The sequence below is a fragment of the Delphinus delphis genome, chromosome X (assembly GCF_949987515.2).
Source record: "Delphinus delphis chromosome X, mDelDel1.2, whole genome shotgun sequence".
NCBI lineage: Eukaryota > Metazoa > Chordata > Mammalia > Artiodactyla > Delphinidae > Delphinus > Delphinus delphis.
In genome coordinates, this window is record NC_082704.1 from 2,545,987 (window position 1) to 2,561,802 (window position 15,816).

Below are 15,816 nucleotides of genomic sequence, written 5' to 3' on the forward strand. Positions count from 1 at the left end.
CTGCACAGAACTGGTTTATTTCCTGAAACCACTGCTGTGCTATGTATTCACTGGACACATACTTGTTTCCTAAAGGGCTGTCCTTTTATTTCCTAGGTTTAGTAGGAAACACAGACAAAGCCAAGCACGTTTAAAAAATAGAGAAATACACTGGTTTCCTCATTCTTACAACAAATATTTATTGGCATCTGCTCTGCACCGAGCACTGAACGGGGAGGAGATGGAGCCACAAGAGGTGACTCGATTCAGCAGGGCTGGGGGATCTCTGGAGCCCCCCAAATCAGGGTAGCTTTAGGAAAGGTCAATTTCAACTGGAAAACTGGGGAACTGGTCCCAGCCCTTGCAAAAGAGGGCCCAAGGAGGAGAAAGGACAAGGGCCATGGCTTCAGGGTCCAGTATGAGGAGGCAATGTTCCCAGGCCACTGTAGTGCACCCCAAATAGTTCCACTGTCTGGAGACAGGGCTCCAACTTGGCCTCTCTTTCTAAGCACATTGCATATCCAAGTGCTCCGCGATGAATCGATCGGCAGAGGTGACTCACAGGCAGACAGCCAGCGTGGTCACGGAGCCCTGTCTGCATTCCCAATTTGCCTGCTCGGGTTGTCACTTTGATAATGTTATTTACCAAGCCAGATGCCCCGAATGCCTGTCCCCGGCCCCTACTCGAGCCCTCCAGCCATTGTCTCTGTGCGCCTGTCACATCTTGTCACTGCCTCCCTGAATTCAACAGGTCTGGGCAGCCTGTCTACAGACTTGCCTGCTCACTTTTTCGGCCTCAGGAGCCAGAAAGGTGGCCTAGGGGCCCCAGCCCCACCCTTCTCAGAGCGGGTCCCAGAGGGGAACGTCCCACAGCTACACCCCGCCTGTCTTTCGTCGCGCAAGAAGGGGGAGTGCCAACAATGGCTCTGTAGCGTGGCACTGTGCCGCTGGCAGATGTGCTCAGGGACCTGGGCAGTGAGAGGAGGGGGCGAGGGGCGAGGCTCCGCTGGGGGGATGGGGATGGAGAGACCTAGGGCAGGTGTCCAAGAGCTTCCTCCTGTCATGCCCTGTGCCCACGGCTGCGCTTCTCTCCGCGCCCAAACCTCTTCTCGCCCGGAGACCTTGGGGTGCCCCCGCTCCCTGGAGTCCAGGTGGAGCAAAAGCGTTCCCGCGATGTGGAGGGTTGGCAAGGACTTGGAAAGCGCCGCGGCCCGCTCCACTGGCGGCGCGAGAGCGCCCCCGCTCTGCTTTGTGGCCGGAGGCGGAACAGCAGCTGGGCGAGCGGTCTTGAGCCCGAAGCAGCCTGGCCAGCGGGCACCTCTAAGATGCTGGCCCAAGCAGAGGCTGCCGTTCACCCGACCCCGGCCGCCTGCCCACCTCACTTCGCTGGGCCTCCAAGACCTGGGCCCCAAAGGCTGTCCCCTTCAGCACTGGACGGACCAGCTGTACCCTGGTGGGGCTGGGGCAGTTCCCACCTCCCCAGAAGTAGAGTGCCCCAAAAAGCCAGAACAGAAGGGTCTCCAGAGACCTTACCTGTCATACAGATAGGAAAACAGAGGCTGCAAATTCAAGGCAGGGCTTTGTTCGTGGGCAACGCTAAGAACTTCTGATTATTACCGTGTCACCACTGCTCCCATCCAACACTAGTCCCAAAGCCCCTCTAACCCAGCTTGACCTCTTAAACCAACAAAGAGAGTCGGGCTATGCCCTTGGGACTCAGACCCTCAAGAGTACTACAGATCCCAGGGATACCCACTCCTCCAGCTGGCTTCTGATTCTTCCACTCCGGGAAGAAGTTGGAAGGACTTGGATGTGGCACAAGCCCAGGTTACAAAACTGAGTTGGCATTTAAATGACCTAACAACAAATTGCCCAATTTAATTTGCTTACTCAATTCAATAAAAGAGAAAAAAGAAAACCCATCTAATTAAATACATTGATCCATAGAAACTGGCAACTCTGAAGTTCTGACTGGATGTTAGCGATTGGACAAACTTGAGTGATGCAAGGGTGTAAGTGGAAATAAGACAAATCAATTCTCCTCCCAACCCCAGAAGGGCTGCAAGGGGCCCTGAGAAAATCGTTCCTTACAATAAGTGGGAAACCAAGCCCAAAAGGGGAAGAAACTTGTCCAAGTTCCACCAGGGAGGCAAAGTTAATTCTAGGGTCTGCGGAGCCCAAGAGAGCACTGGGTTCATGCTCCACTCCAGCCACAGACTGGGACCCTTGGCCTTACTCTTCAGTATCTTTCCCCTATTGGCACCTTGAACCTGGACCTGGCATGCCACCTTGCTTGTCCAGACAGCTCTTCTGCATCCTTCAAGACCTTAGGCAACTATCAGTTTCTCCAGGACAAATCTGTCCATGGAGGACAAAACTGCAGCTTGCTCAGACCCCCCTTAGAGCACTGCCCAGTTTGAGTAATGTGAGTACAGCTAGGCGGAAGGTTCTGGAAACGAGCAGAGCCTCTCCAAGCCTGGAGGATCCAAGAAAGGATGATTTGATTGGAAATAACGATAATGTCTTCTTCCTCAACTTCCTCACTGTGCTGTACTGCAGGTCTCCAAAGGTAGAAATTTCCAAGTCCCCAGCAAGTTCCTGGGCTCCCAGGCCAGTGCCCATATCAGGACCTCCACATGACCCTAGTCCCAGCCACAGCACTGAGCCCCTTTGGACCTGTGCTTAGCAAACCTTTTAGCTCGAAATGCATCTTCGTCACCGTTCTGATTGGGGCTAGCTGTAGCAGGCTTGGTGTCGGGCCCTAACTCAGGACTGGCTTGTCCTTCTAGGGAAATGTCTGCCTTGGAAAGAAGCAAAATCACTTAGTCCTTGGCAGCTGTGTCTCTGCCGGGCGGAGGTGACCTGCAGCTGAACCCACAGCCAGTATGGCAAGCCGTTCCTCCCACTGGGACCAGATAGCACCCCATGCCTGCCTACGAGCACTCCCTGTTCAGCTGTGGAGCTCTGCCTTCAGCGGGGCCCTATGGGGCCAAGTCCCCACCCACACCCCCGGGCCCAAGTAGCCTCAGCTATGGGGAGGGCATTATGAATTCCACACAGACCTCTCCCCAAGGAGCAAGGAGGAGAAAAGACACAAATACAGATAAGCAATGGGGACAGGGGCATTACAACTGCTTGTAAGGGATCAGAGAAAGCTTTGGGGGGAAGTGGCATTAGGACTGACTTTGAAGGATGAGAAGGATGTTGCAGCAGAAATTTGAGGGAGGAAGTGGGTGTAAGCTGAATTCCCTCTGGGGCAGCTTCAGGTGGGTTATGAGTCCTATGTGGCCGCAGCATGCCCAGGGCATATGAGGGTTAGCAGAGAGAGAGGAAGGCTGAGGATATGTGATCTAATCCGAGAGAGAGAGAGAGAGAGAGAGAGAGAGAGAGAGAGAGAGAGAGAGGAGGGAGCCAGCCCCGCAGAGAGTTCCAGGCATTCAGCATGTAAATAGCACTGTGATGGCTAATGGCTGCTAGAGGTACTGGCGACAGGAGGGGGACCAGCAATAATGTCTGCCTCGGGGTGTGGACAGTCAAATGGGGTTTGAAACAGACAGTAAACAGGGAAACAAATATACAGAATGATGAGAGAGTGATGAATGCCCTGAAGAAAATCAAACAGGGTGATCAAATGGAACGTGACAGAGCAAGTGGGAGCTGTTTTCAATGTGGATCTCAGCAAGGGCCCCTTCAGAGCCCTGAAGACAAGGGCCCAGCCACAGCAAGGTCCAAAGGCAGAGGAATCAAGGCAGAGGAAAAGCAAGGGGCACAAAAACAGAAAGAAGCTGGGCATGAGTGTGCAAGGAATTAAAAGGAGACTGGAGGGCCTGGGGTAGAGCGAAGCGGGGGGAGACAGGAGTCGGCAAGGCCACAACACACGGGAACTGGAGACCATGTCTTGAGTTTGGATTTTATTATAAGAATAATAGAAAACCACTGGCAGGTTTTAAGCAGAGGAGTGATGTGATAGGATTTTCATTTTTTAAAAACCTCGATGGCTGGGTGGAGAGGATTGCAGGGAGGCGAGGTGGAAACAAGGATACCAGTCTGGAGATGACTGCAGCCATCCAGGAGAGAGCTGGTGGCAGCCTGGACCAGGGTGAGGCCAGTGGAGGCGGGAGAAGTGCATGGATTCTGATTTTATTTTGAAAGTTAAGTAGAGTGTTTCCTGGATGGTTGGATATGGTGGATGAAGCAAAGAGAGGAGTCCAGGATAACTCCAAGAGTTTGGCCTGAGCAACTGGAAAGGTGTACGTGCCATGGCTGACACGGGGAGGGTGGGAGGGAGCCGGTGTTCATGTCAGTTAGGTATTTGGATATCTCGCCATCATCCGTGCTCCACCTTCATGAGCCATTGGAATAGTTACTTACAGAATTCTTTTCTTTAAATCAACCTTAAATCGGCTCTCATTTTTCTTTAGCTCCATGCTGAGGAATAATAACCATAACATCAAGTGTTTTGTGGGTTAGTAGCATTTTTTCTGAATACAGATTAAAATAATAACCACCAGGTCCCCTTGCAGTTCAACCCTGACATTTCCTCCATACCCAGCCAAGTCTGGGCATCTAGCATACACAGACTTGAACTGAGCCATTTGGCTTTGACACGCAGGAACATCTGAGGGCATTTGAAGGGATCACAGCAGGGTATTCGGGAGAGAGACGTGGTCCCACAGCTCAGTGAGGCTCTGTAAGTAGCCACCGAACTGCCTCCATGGGCCCTTCTCAGCCCTCTGCTTGGGGATGGGGGGTTCACAGAGCAGAGCCCACCATCCTTTCCTTAGGTCCAAGCGCCCTCTGGTGGCCGGGTTCCGGTGCACCGGTGCACTGGGGGCTTCCCAGCTCCTGTTTCTGGAAGAGGGGGACCCTCTGCCTTGGCCTCTCCCTGGAGAAAGGGGCAAGAGGTCAGACTAGCTTTAGGCTCCAGACTGAGGGACAGATAGATGGTGCTGAGTCTGGGACTCAGGCGGGGCCAAGGTGGGGCCGGCAGTCTGCAAGCCAGGCAGGAGCCACCCAGGGTCAGACCGAAAGGGGAGGGAAAGTGGTGGGTGGGAGAAAGGGCTCTTGTTTCCTATAGAAGTTCACCAGTGCAGAGAAATGCAACTTGATGACCATATACAAATAGGGCAATTTACCTTCGGTGGGATTTTCAGAGGAAAAGAAAAAATATTCCAACGTAACCATTTTTAAATTAAGAGCAGGGAACATTAGACTGTGCTGAATAAATACTATAACCGGTAATGGAAAATGTACTTCTTATATTACAGCCAGTTACGGGAGAGAAGCGGGGTTGGCGGCCAGTGACAAGAGGGAGAGAGTCATGCTCTTGCCGAGAGAGCAACTGAGGAGGTGGCTGGACAGGCTGACGGGGGGTGCAGAGATAAGCACTGTCTGCTTAGGATGACACCCATGTGCTCACTCAGGCGTCCACGCTGCATCCACACAGGGGTTAACATTGGTGCACGCACACACGCATTCACACACTCACAGATATTCCTGCTGTTACTCCTTCATCCTCTTCTCAATGAACAAACTGTGCTTAGATGAGAAGAGACCAATTGCCAAACAGAGACTGGCAGTCCAGTGTGCAAGGGAGTCTCGCATAGAAGGCTGTGGTGGGGCTGAGAGAAGGAAGAACTGAGTCTTCGAGGAAGAAAAGGCAGAAAAGAGTGATCCATGCAGAGGGAACAGCATGAGGAAAATCCTAGAAGCCTAAGAGAACACAGGCATTCGAGGCACCACAAAAAATTAGCAGTGACTGAACTCGAGGATGTCTGGGGAAAGGGAAGCCAAGGAGAGAGTGGGAGCTGAGAACCCTAAAGTCTGCGTCTCAAACCGGTGGGCTCCCCATGTGACCCAGGTGTGTCACCTGCTTTGCCCTGGGGAAAACCAGATCCAAGATACAATGTTCACCTGACTGATGTGGACTAAAAGTCATGGACCCGTTGGTGCTGGACTGAGGGTGAAACAGGCTCCAGGGAGAAATGCTGCAGATTTCTTGCTGAAACCAAGGCAACATTCTTCAATGCAGTCATCCCTCTGCCTCTGGGCCCAGTGCCATCCTAGGGCTACAAAACTAACATCTACTTGCGGTCCTAGCCCATGGTGGAAACTGACGTCCTTAGCGCAGCCTTAGCCATGAGAGTCTGGGCAAGCAGCTGGCTGGTCTCCAAGGCTTCTACCTCTTAGTGGCTTAGCCTCTCTGGAAGTGAAGGAGATTAAAGCCTTTTCTTCCAGTGCCATACCAAAAGGGAGGGCATACACAGAACACTGGCCTATCACGAATGCTGCCTCCCTACCTCTGCCACTCTCAGGGATCAGGGCCTAGGCATGGGTAATGTTCCAGATCTCTCCAAGTAAGTCTTCCCCTGATTGAGATTTATTACTACAAGCTAGGGAAGAGGCCAAGAAATTACATTAAATTTAAAAAGAAGTCTGGCTAGAAGAATGAATCCCAATAAAAATGAATGGTGACACCAAAACTCAGGCAACAAAAGAAAAAAATAAATAAACTGGACTACAACAAAATTAGAATTTTCTGTGCATCAAAGGACACGATCAGCAGACTGAAAATGCAACCTATGGAATGGGGAGAATTTGCAAATAACATGTCTGTTTTGGGTTAATTTCCAGAATATATAAAGAACTCCTACTACTCAACAACTACAAAAAACAAATAATCCAATTGAAAATTGAGCAAAGAACTAAATAGACATTTCTCTAAAGAAGACAAACAAATGGCCAACAAGCATACAAAGAGATGCTCAACATCAATAATCATCAGGGAAATGAATCTCAAAACTGCAAAGAGATACCACCTCACACCCATTAAGATGACTACTGTCAAAAAAATGCAGTAAACAACAAGTGTTGGTGAGAGTGTGAGGAAATGGAACCCTTGTACACTGTTAGTGGGAATGTAAAATGGTGTAGTCACTGTGGAAAACAGTATGGCGTTTCCTCAAAAAGTCAAAAATAGAATTGCTATATGCTGCAGCAATTCCACTTCTAGGCATATACTCAAAAAAAGTGACAACAGGAACTTGAACAGACATTTGTACGCTCATGTGCATAGCAGCATTATTCATAGTAGCCAAATGATGGAAATAACCCAAGTGTCCATTGTCAGATGAGTAGATGAACAAAATGTGGTCTATCCATACAATGGAATATTATTCAGCCTTAAAAAGGAAGGAAATTCTGACAGCTTTTACAACACGATGAACTTTGAGGACATTATGCTAAGTGAAATCAGACAGTCACAAAAGGACCAATACTGTATGATTCCACTTATATAACATATCTAGAGACAAAAGGTAGGATGGTGATTGCCAGGGCTGGAGGGAGGGAGACTGAGGAGTTGTTACTTAATGGGGACAGAATTTCAGTTTCACAGTTTGAAGAGTTCTGCAGATTGGCTGCACAACAATGTAAATGTACTTAACACTACCAAACTGTGCATTTTAAAAATATTTAAGATAGTAAATTTTATGTGTACTGAACCACAATTAGTAGAGAGATAGAGAGAGAGAGAGAGAACTGGTATGCACAAAGGCATCGGAGTCTGCACCTGCCCACTAATTAGCACTTGTCCTTGGGGTTCCTGATCATCTGGTGGTACCCACTCAAGTATCTGAGCCTTCAGGAGAGCCTCCCCAAATCCACAGACATAGCCGGTGTTTCTGTAAAGACATGGCTTCTGGCAAATGGAAACATAGGAGTTTTGGTGTGTTCACTTATTGCCCCAGTGAATAAACATTCTCCAAATTCCTCCTCTGTGCCAGGCATGTCTCCAAGGCTACAGACAGAGCAGTGAAGGAGACTGCCTTGGCCCTGCCCTCAAAGAGCCCACAGTCTGGAAACTGGATCCATCAAAATGGACCACCCAGTGTGATAAAGAGCCAGGACAGAGACGCCTAGAGAGGGGGTGATTGACGGCCTCGTGTGGGAGCCCGTTCAGTCAAGGGAGCCTTCTCCAACAAGTTGTTACCTGAGCTGAGTCCAGAAGGACCAGTAGGGCTTAGGCAGGCAGCAGAAGACAGCAGAGGGGATTCCAGGCGGAGTGAGTCCTGAGTAAGGGAAAAAGAGAAATATGGGGAAAAGAGAGGGCTTGAGGTAAGAAGGGAGAGAACATTAGCAGCGTGGAGCAATAACCACAAATAGTTCAAAGGAATTTATTAACTCGTAAGTGTTTCTACTGCAGATGTTAACTTGAAGAGTCTTCCACCCACCACCAGCCTCAGGGCCTCTTCAGAAATGCTCTGCATAGAGGTGATGGCCAGAGCTCCTGCCCACCACCTTCTCCAGCATTGCCTGCTGGCCCACTGCTAGTTCCTCACTCCCTGCTCTGGAATGGACTTGAGACCAGGAGCATCATCATCCCCCTGGTCTAGAGAAGACCTCAGGGGTCGCAGTCCTGGTTGGCAGACAGGCAGATGGATCGACAGAGCAGGACTTGGAGTGAGCACCTCCTACCTGCCCCCCTCCATACTTTTGTCTGCCTTGGAAGACAGACACTGAGACCAGTGCTAAGCGTCTGCCGCCAGTGCTTGAACTACATACTCATGCAGGGAAATGGAGATATTCAGAAGACATATTAGAAAAGAACCAAGTGAACTGTATGTAAAATAGATAACCAACAATAACCTGCTGTACAGCACAAGGAACTCTACTCAATACTCTGTAATGGCCTATATGGGAAAAGAATCTAAAAAAGAGTGGATCTATGTATATGCATAACTGACACCTGAAACTAACACAACATTGCAAATCAACTATATTCCAGTAAAAATTTAAAAAGAAATTTTTTAAAAAGGAGAAGAACAAAGTGGGAGGTGACTAGGTACAAAGGAGCCCAGAGAGATGCTGCTCTCCTCTTCCTTCCTTAAACTTGGACAGGCTGAAGCTTCTGGAAGCCGAGCCAAACACGGTCTGCACTCTGCACAAGATGGGCTGTTAGTTGGACTTGGAGAAGGGCTTCTGGATGATTGAGTCAAAAACCTGCTGACATAGAGGCTTCTGGGAGAAATCAAGGGGACATGGGGGTAATGCATATATATGTGGGGACCTACACAACTCTTCTAGCCCCCGGGGTCAAGGCCAAGGCTGCAGAGGCAGCTGGGACCAAGGCATTATGGCTTCTCAGCAGCAGCTGGCTTGGGGCTATTCATTCCATCTGACAGGTAGTCATCCTCATTATTCTGCTTCATCTTGGTTTCCAAAACCATGATGCGCTGCCTGAGCTTCTGCTGGGCCCCTGGGTACTCAGCCAGCAGGCAGGGAAAGCGAGTGTACAAGGTCTCCATGTTGGTTTCCAGCTGTTCTAGCTTCTTCTGCACATCCGCCTCGATGCTGGCTGCCACCTCATTCTCATCCAGCAATCCCTCCTTCATCAAGATCTCCCGGCCTCTCTCCTCCAAGACCCTCTTGGCATCAGGGTACTCCATCACAGCTTCCATAAGATCATCCTTGGACAAGCAGAAGAGATCTGAGTAGCCAAGGCTTCGGATATTGGCTGTGCGTCGATTGCCCGTTTTGCTGCTTTTAATGTTAAGAATACTGATCTCTCCAAAGCAACTCCCAGCCAAGAGCAGGGCATACTGAGTGACACCATCATCAGCCACCACTGCCAATTTTCCTTCCTTGATTATGTACATCTCCTTCCCAATACCCCCTTGTAATCCCCAGGACTGAAGACCTGAGGATGGAGCTTTAATACCAGCTCCACCAGCAGGCCAGCCTCACAATCCTGAAAGATGCACACTTTCTTGAGTGTGGACAGGTGGACATTGATGGCTATCTCAGCCCTCAGCTTGGATGGCAGCTTCTTGAGAACTTCCCGCTCATCCACACTCTTCTTATTGGTCCAGAGGTAGTCAAACCACCTAATGACCTTGGCTTCCATCTCCTTGCTGACCTTTTGGAACTGCATATAGTGTTTGACGGCATCGATCTTGGCCTGGAACTCAGCCCGGGTGGCGTTCATGTTGGAGATCATGGAGCCCACGTTACCCACGATGGTGGCAAAGATGAGGACACCAATCGGGAAATCAAAGATGACAAATAGGTATTCCTCATCTTTTACGGGGGGTGGTGTCACCCCAATGGTGGTGAGGGTCAGTGTAGACCAGTAAAGGCAATAGATGCATTCCCTAGACAGGTAGCCATACTCAGGGTCAATGATGTTGGAGTAAACCCAGGTGTCGACCCCAAAACCAATGGACTTGGAGATGGCGTAGTAGATGCAGGCATTCCAGCAGATGATGACCAAGATGTAGAGGACCAGGTTGCTGATGTGGAAGATGTTGTGGTGGCTGGTGCGTGTCTCAGTGCGGTCAAAGAACTCAAACATCCGGGCAAAGTGTAGCAGGCGGTTGAAGCGCAGCTCAGGTCTGTGGATGCCCACAGCAAAATAGATCAGGTCTGTAGGGATGATGGAAGCCACATCCAGCTTGAACTGCAGGGTGTGGATGTAGTTGTCCCGCAACATCTTGGTATCTTTGACCAGCAGCCCCTGCTCCAGGAAACCTGATGGAGACACAGCCAACATATCACCTCTGCCTTCAGGCCTGTCCCTCCTGGTAGACTAATATTCAGCAAGGAACAAAGTGATCACTCAACTCTCTTTCCCAAGGAGGGGTATAGGAAACTCAGAGCATGGCTGGCCATAAGTACCCTAAGACATCGCCCCCAAATCACCACCAACCTGTGTCCCAGACAAACATTTGAGGCTAACACCATGCCAAGAGGGCTTCCTGAGAATGTGGATCCAAGCCTTTGGTCTCATGGGCCATGGTCCTGCCTGCACATCCCAGTTATCCACTTACCTGTGCGCAATCGGATGAAGAGGTCTGCGATGTAGACCACATCTGAGAAGTAGTCCAGCACCAGCCATACTATGCAGTAATCTTTCTGTAGGTCACAGGCTCTTCAGGAAGACAGGGCTGGGCTTCACCATAAAGCTAGCCAAGGCCCCCTGAAGTCCCCAAACTGTTTGCACACTGTGAGCAGGGCTTGGGATGGCCACCAGAGGCACTGATGAATCACAGTCAGTCTGCTGCCAAGAAGACATTCACAAGCAAGTACTACTCCAACCCTTATTATTATGTAGACATCACTACTGACGATTACTTGTCTGTCTTGCCCGCTGGACTATGAGCTCCAAGAAGACAGAGACCACCACCTCTTCGTCATTACTGCATGCCCCATATCTTAGCCCAGAGCACATCTTAGCCCAGGATTCAAGTGCTCAACAAGAGTGAGTTGACTGAAAAACGAGTTGTTGGAAGAATGCACACAATACACAGCTGAATAGCTTCCATGCTCGGCTCTTCGACACACACCTATTGAGAACCCAACGCAGAGTACTGGCCAACCCAGATGAGAGAGAGAGAGCAGTAGCTGGGCTTAGACTCGAAGCAGTGGGAATGAAGAGAGGTTGGAGATGGCAGGAGAGTTTTAGGAGGAATTGACGAGACTTGGTGACTGGATGGGTAGGTGCCTCGGGAGAGGGCAGAAGAAGGGACAGAACCCTGGATGATGACTCAGTGAGCATACAAGTCAAGGGAGGAGCACTGAGCTCTGATTACTTGGTTACACTTAGAATAAAACCCAGCCCCCTCCCCTGGCACACAAAGCCTGTCTGATGCTTCACCTGCAGTCCTCCAGCCACACTAGGCCATCCTGAAACAGGGGCTTGGCACCTTGTTGTTCCCTCCTCCCAGAATGTTCCCTCCACCAACCTGAAGCATCTAAATAGCCAACTTCCTCTCGTCACTCAGGTCTCAGCCAAGGTACCACCTCCTCAGAGAAGTCCACCCTGAATGCCCTTTCTCTAGTAGCTCCCTGCCTCTGGTTCTTGGACTCATCTCGGGCATTGGTTTGTTCATGTTCACTGTCAGTGTCCCCCACTAGCCTGAGAGCTCCAGAAGCACAGAGACCACGTGTGTCTTTTTCACCACATTGTCCCCAGCCCTGAGCACTAGGCCTAGCACCCAGTAGGTGCTCAGTCAAATCCTTGCTGAATGAATGACTGAGGTAGGGGATGGGGGGGCAACACTGTCAGGAAAAGCTACATGTGGAGAATGACTTCAGAACTGAGACTGCAAGAAGAATCTCCATAGGTTGAAAATGGGGAAAGGGAATTTTCTCTTGAGGAAACAGCATGTCCTGATCCAAGAATAGTGAGTGCTGGGGCTGGGGTATGTCCAGAAGGTGGAGCTAGAGAGAAAGGCCAGGTCCAGAGGGCCTTGAAGGCCACGCTGAGCGCTTGAACTTCATCCTGTGGGCAATGAGGGACCATTGAGAGGTTTGTGAGGAAGGCCTGACATCATCAAATCCCAGTTTCTATCAATCATGCTAGTTGCAAGTGTGGAAGATGCATTAGAGAGGGCAAGAGTGCCTGTAAGGAATGGCTGCAGGGCTTTTGTACTTGTCCCAGGGAGAGAGGGGGCCGGCCTCACCTAGGACAGTATCGGTTTGGATGAGGAAGTAGGAAGAGATTACAGACACCAGGAAAAGGATAGACATGAAGCTTTTGGCAGCATATTAAATCGGGTTGGGGTTGAAGGAGCTGGGGGTTAATAGGGAAGAGGGAGGGGCCACTGGTAAGCAGGGAATCCAGAAAGAGGGCTGGGTTGGGGTGAGCTCTGTGTTCACAACTGGGACTGGGTTGCTTTGGCCACACCCTCCCAGACCACCCCCTGCTCACCTGGCCACCAGAAGGCACCAGCTGTAGAGGACAGGCATGGCGATGACAAATAGCTAGTGGTAGTACCAGTCCCCAGCTGGGTCCAAGACAAATAGTTCACATTTCTTCCTGAGGAGACAGAGGCCAGGCTTGGGAACTGGCTCCCCAGTGTGGCCCCAGCCCAGCTTCCAGTAGCCAAGGGACCCTGAAAAAGCAACACCTAAGGGTATATGTGGTGTGAGGGACGGGTTGTCTTAGGGCCTCATTTTTCAGGAAGCCACAACCTGGCACTGTGCATCTGAGTAGAGCTTGGAGGGCGAAGAGACCCCACATGGGCCCACTGGCTCTTCTGTCCTCTGGAAGTCTCTTGCCCAGAGGGCGCATGAGGGGTAGTGCTTTCACTGAGGCAGGCTTCAGGCCCTGGGAAGGGACGTCCACAGCATGGTAATGAGGGCTCAGGGCCGGTTCCCACATCCCTCCGGGGAAGAGAGAGGAACTCCAAGCAAGGAAGCGTCACGTGCTTCCTGTCCCCGCCCCCGCCCCCACTCCCTGTTTAGTCCCCGGCCTCCAGCTCCCAAATCACTTTCCCAGATGCTGTGTCCTGCCTTGGCAAGAGCTCTTTTCCCCTACTGGCCAGACATCCACAGTCGCCTACTCATTCCTCAAAGAACAGACCCTCCAGCTCCGCCTTCTCTGGCCTCTCCGCTTGTTCTGTCTCGCTCAGTCGTTTCTGGGCCTTCTCCCACCAGGCAGCCCCCCAGCATGGCCTCTTCAGAGACCCACCCCTGTGCTCACATGGGCACCGGTACTGGCATCCCCTCCACAGCATTCCCTATATGCACCCTCCTCTGTAGTTATGGGGCTGGCGCACCATTGGCTGAGCCCTCTCCCTGCCCACATTCAGGTAAGCAGCAAGAGGACAGCCGGCAAGAGGCAGCTAAGGTGAGAAAAGCCAGCAGGGGCTCCTGTGGCAGGTGGGCCACTGGCTGGTAGAGAGGGCATAGGCCCTGGTCAGCCCCTGGCTGTGCTATGAGAAACCCCAGCACACCCTCCAACCGCATGCTTGGGAGTCCTTCCAGTCCCACAGGCCAGACAGCTATACTTGCTGCCCTTGCCCTCGCTGTCCTTGTCGCCTTTGCCATCTCCTTGCTGTGTCGTCACGGTCTGGAGCTCAGGCCCACAGAAACGCTCAAGGAACGAGTCAGGTCTGGGCTCCTCCTCGTGGAAATTCTTGTTGGCCCACTCTCTGATGACCCCCATGAGGCAGGCAATCCTAGAGAGGAGAGAAGAGAACCGCACTGTGGAGGGAGGACCTGCGCCGAGGACAGGGGGATGGTGCTCGGGTGTGACTCCCAACACAGCAGCCTGAGGGGTAAGGGGCTAATCTGGGAAGACTTCCTGTAGGAGGTGCCGTCTCTGTCGATTGTGAAGAACAAACAGGGGGTCTCTGGGGCAAGATGGAGATGATGCTAAGGGAGGACAGGTCAGGAGGAAGGTTGGCTCAAGCTTCCTGCGTTCCCCATGGGGCCTACAACTCTGGGCTGGAGACCTGGGAGCCCTCTACCTATACCCTTCTGCTGGGAAGCATCTCTCCTCCCAACAGTGCCACAGGCAAGTCTGAAGAGAAACCTGCACTGCCACTCCGAGCCTGCTCACAGGAACCTCCTCCCGAGAAAAAGTTGAGCTAGGACAGCGTTGACAGTACTTCCCAGAGGTCTTAATAGAGAGGCCCTGTGGGACGGAGAGGACCCCATGATCTGACAGGCCCCATGGGACGGAGGGGTTGCAGCAGGGCAGTGGTGAAACCCACCTGCAGAAGCCACCCCTCCTCTGCAGCCTCTGTAGTTGTAAGGAGGTGTCATCGTCGGCCGCAGACTGTGGCCTGCAGAGGAAGGAGCAGGGGTGACCAAGGGCTTGTTTGTTTCTTTGTTTTTTGTCTCCTATTAGCACTCTCCCCTCCCGTCGTCCTTTTAGAGGCTGTCCTTGAGCCAAAGATTATTTACTCTGTGACAATGAGGCACAGTTGGGAGAAAGTCGCAGCCTCAGGGCCACCTCTGCAATGATCCAGCCTCAGCAGACTCACCTGTTGCTGGTCCTGTGGTCATCTTCGCCATTGACCTTGATGGCAGGAGGTACATGATGGCTGTGGTTATTGGCTAGGGAGCTCTTCACTCCATTGGCTTTTTCTGTCATCTTCCATGCACAACCAGGACCCTCACCTGCCAGGGAGAGGCCCAAGAGGGAGGTCACAGAACACCCTGGCACCCATATAAGGCGGGAGGGCCTCAGGTGAGCACTGAGAACAGAGCCAGGGCCCACTTGGCAAACCCCAGCTCCCCTGGGTATTGCTGTGGCAGTGCAGGGCAAGGGTATCTGCATTGCCAGCATGGCAGGCTCCAGGCACCCAGGAGATGCTGCTCTTCCCACCCCCATAGGCAATTTCAAAGGCAAACAGTGCTAAACCGCGTGATGTGTTTTTTCTTTTACCTCAGTGAACTTCTTGACATATGAACTAACAGAGGGAAACCAAACCAAACGAGAAACTGTTTAAGCCATCTCCTGTTGTCCGGCACAGGCTGAAGCTGCTGAGCGCCTCCAAACTAGCCACTGACCCCAAATTCTTGCCCCCACCCCCAGCTCTCTGCTTCTCCTCAGGTGGGAGTCCTATCTCTCACTGACTTTTTCACCAGGGGCAGTGACTCTGCAGGTCCTTCTTTTCTGCTCTGATCACATTCTCTCCGGCACCTCCAAGCTGAGGAACAAACGGTAGCCCGGTGGATGGGGCAAGGAGTGCGGAAGAGAGAAGGGAGAGCTCCCATGGGCTCTGTAGGCAGTGGTCCAAACCAGGACTCTCTCCTTTGGGCTATGGGGAGCCTTGTAAGGGCTGAACAGGAGCATGACAAGGATGGCATTATATTCTAGAAAGATCCTTCTGACTGCTAGGTGGAGACTGGATTAGAGGGGAGCAAGAGGGGAGAAGTCTGGAGGAGATGGTGCCAGTGAAGGCCGAGACAAGGGGGAAGGGATTGGGCGTGTGGAGTGAGGGAGAACAAGTGGGTGAGGCCACGCAGGAAGGATCCTGGAGAACCCCAACATTTACGAATTGAGCAGAGGAGGAGTTATCCACAAAATGGACTGAGAAGAAGCAT

The 15,816-nt window shown here is 51.6% G+C and overlaps 1 protein-coding gene across 1 annotated transcript; it reads right to left on the reverse strand.

Annotated features, from left to right (window-relative positions):
* Window positions 1–9,110: 9,110 nt before the first annotated feature.
* On the reverse strand, window positions 9,111–14,860 carry CNGA2 (cyclic nucleotide gated channel subunit alpha 2). The gene is given in 7 exon segments (XM_060001796.1): window positions 9,111–9,655; window positions 9,658–10,506; window positions 10,806–10,906; window positions 12,689–12,796; window positions 13,770–13,940; window positions 14,478–14,549; window positions 14,751–14,860. Coding segments are annotated over 7 exon segments (1,956 nt in total).
* Between the last annotated feature and the right edge of the window lie 956 nt (window positions 14,861–15,816).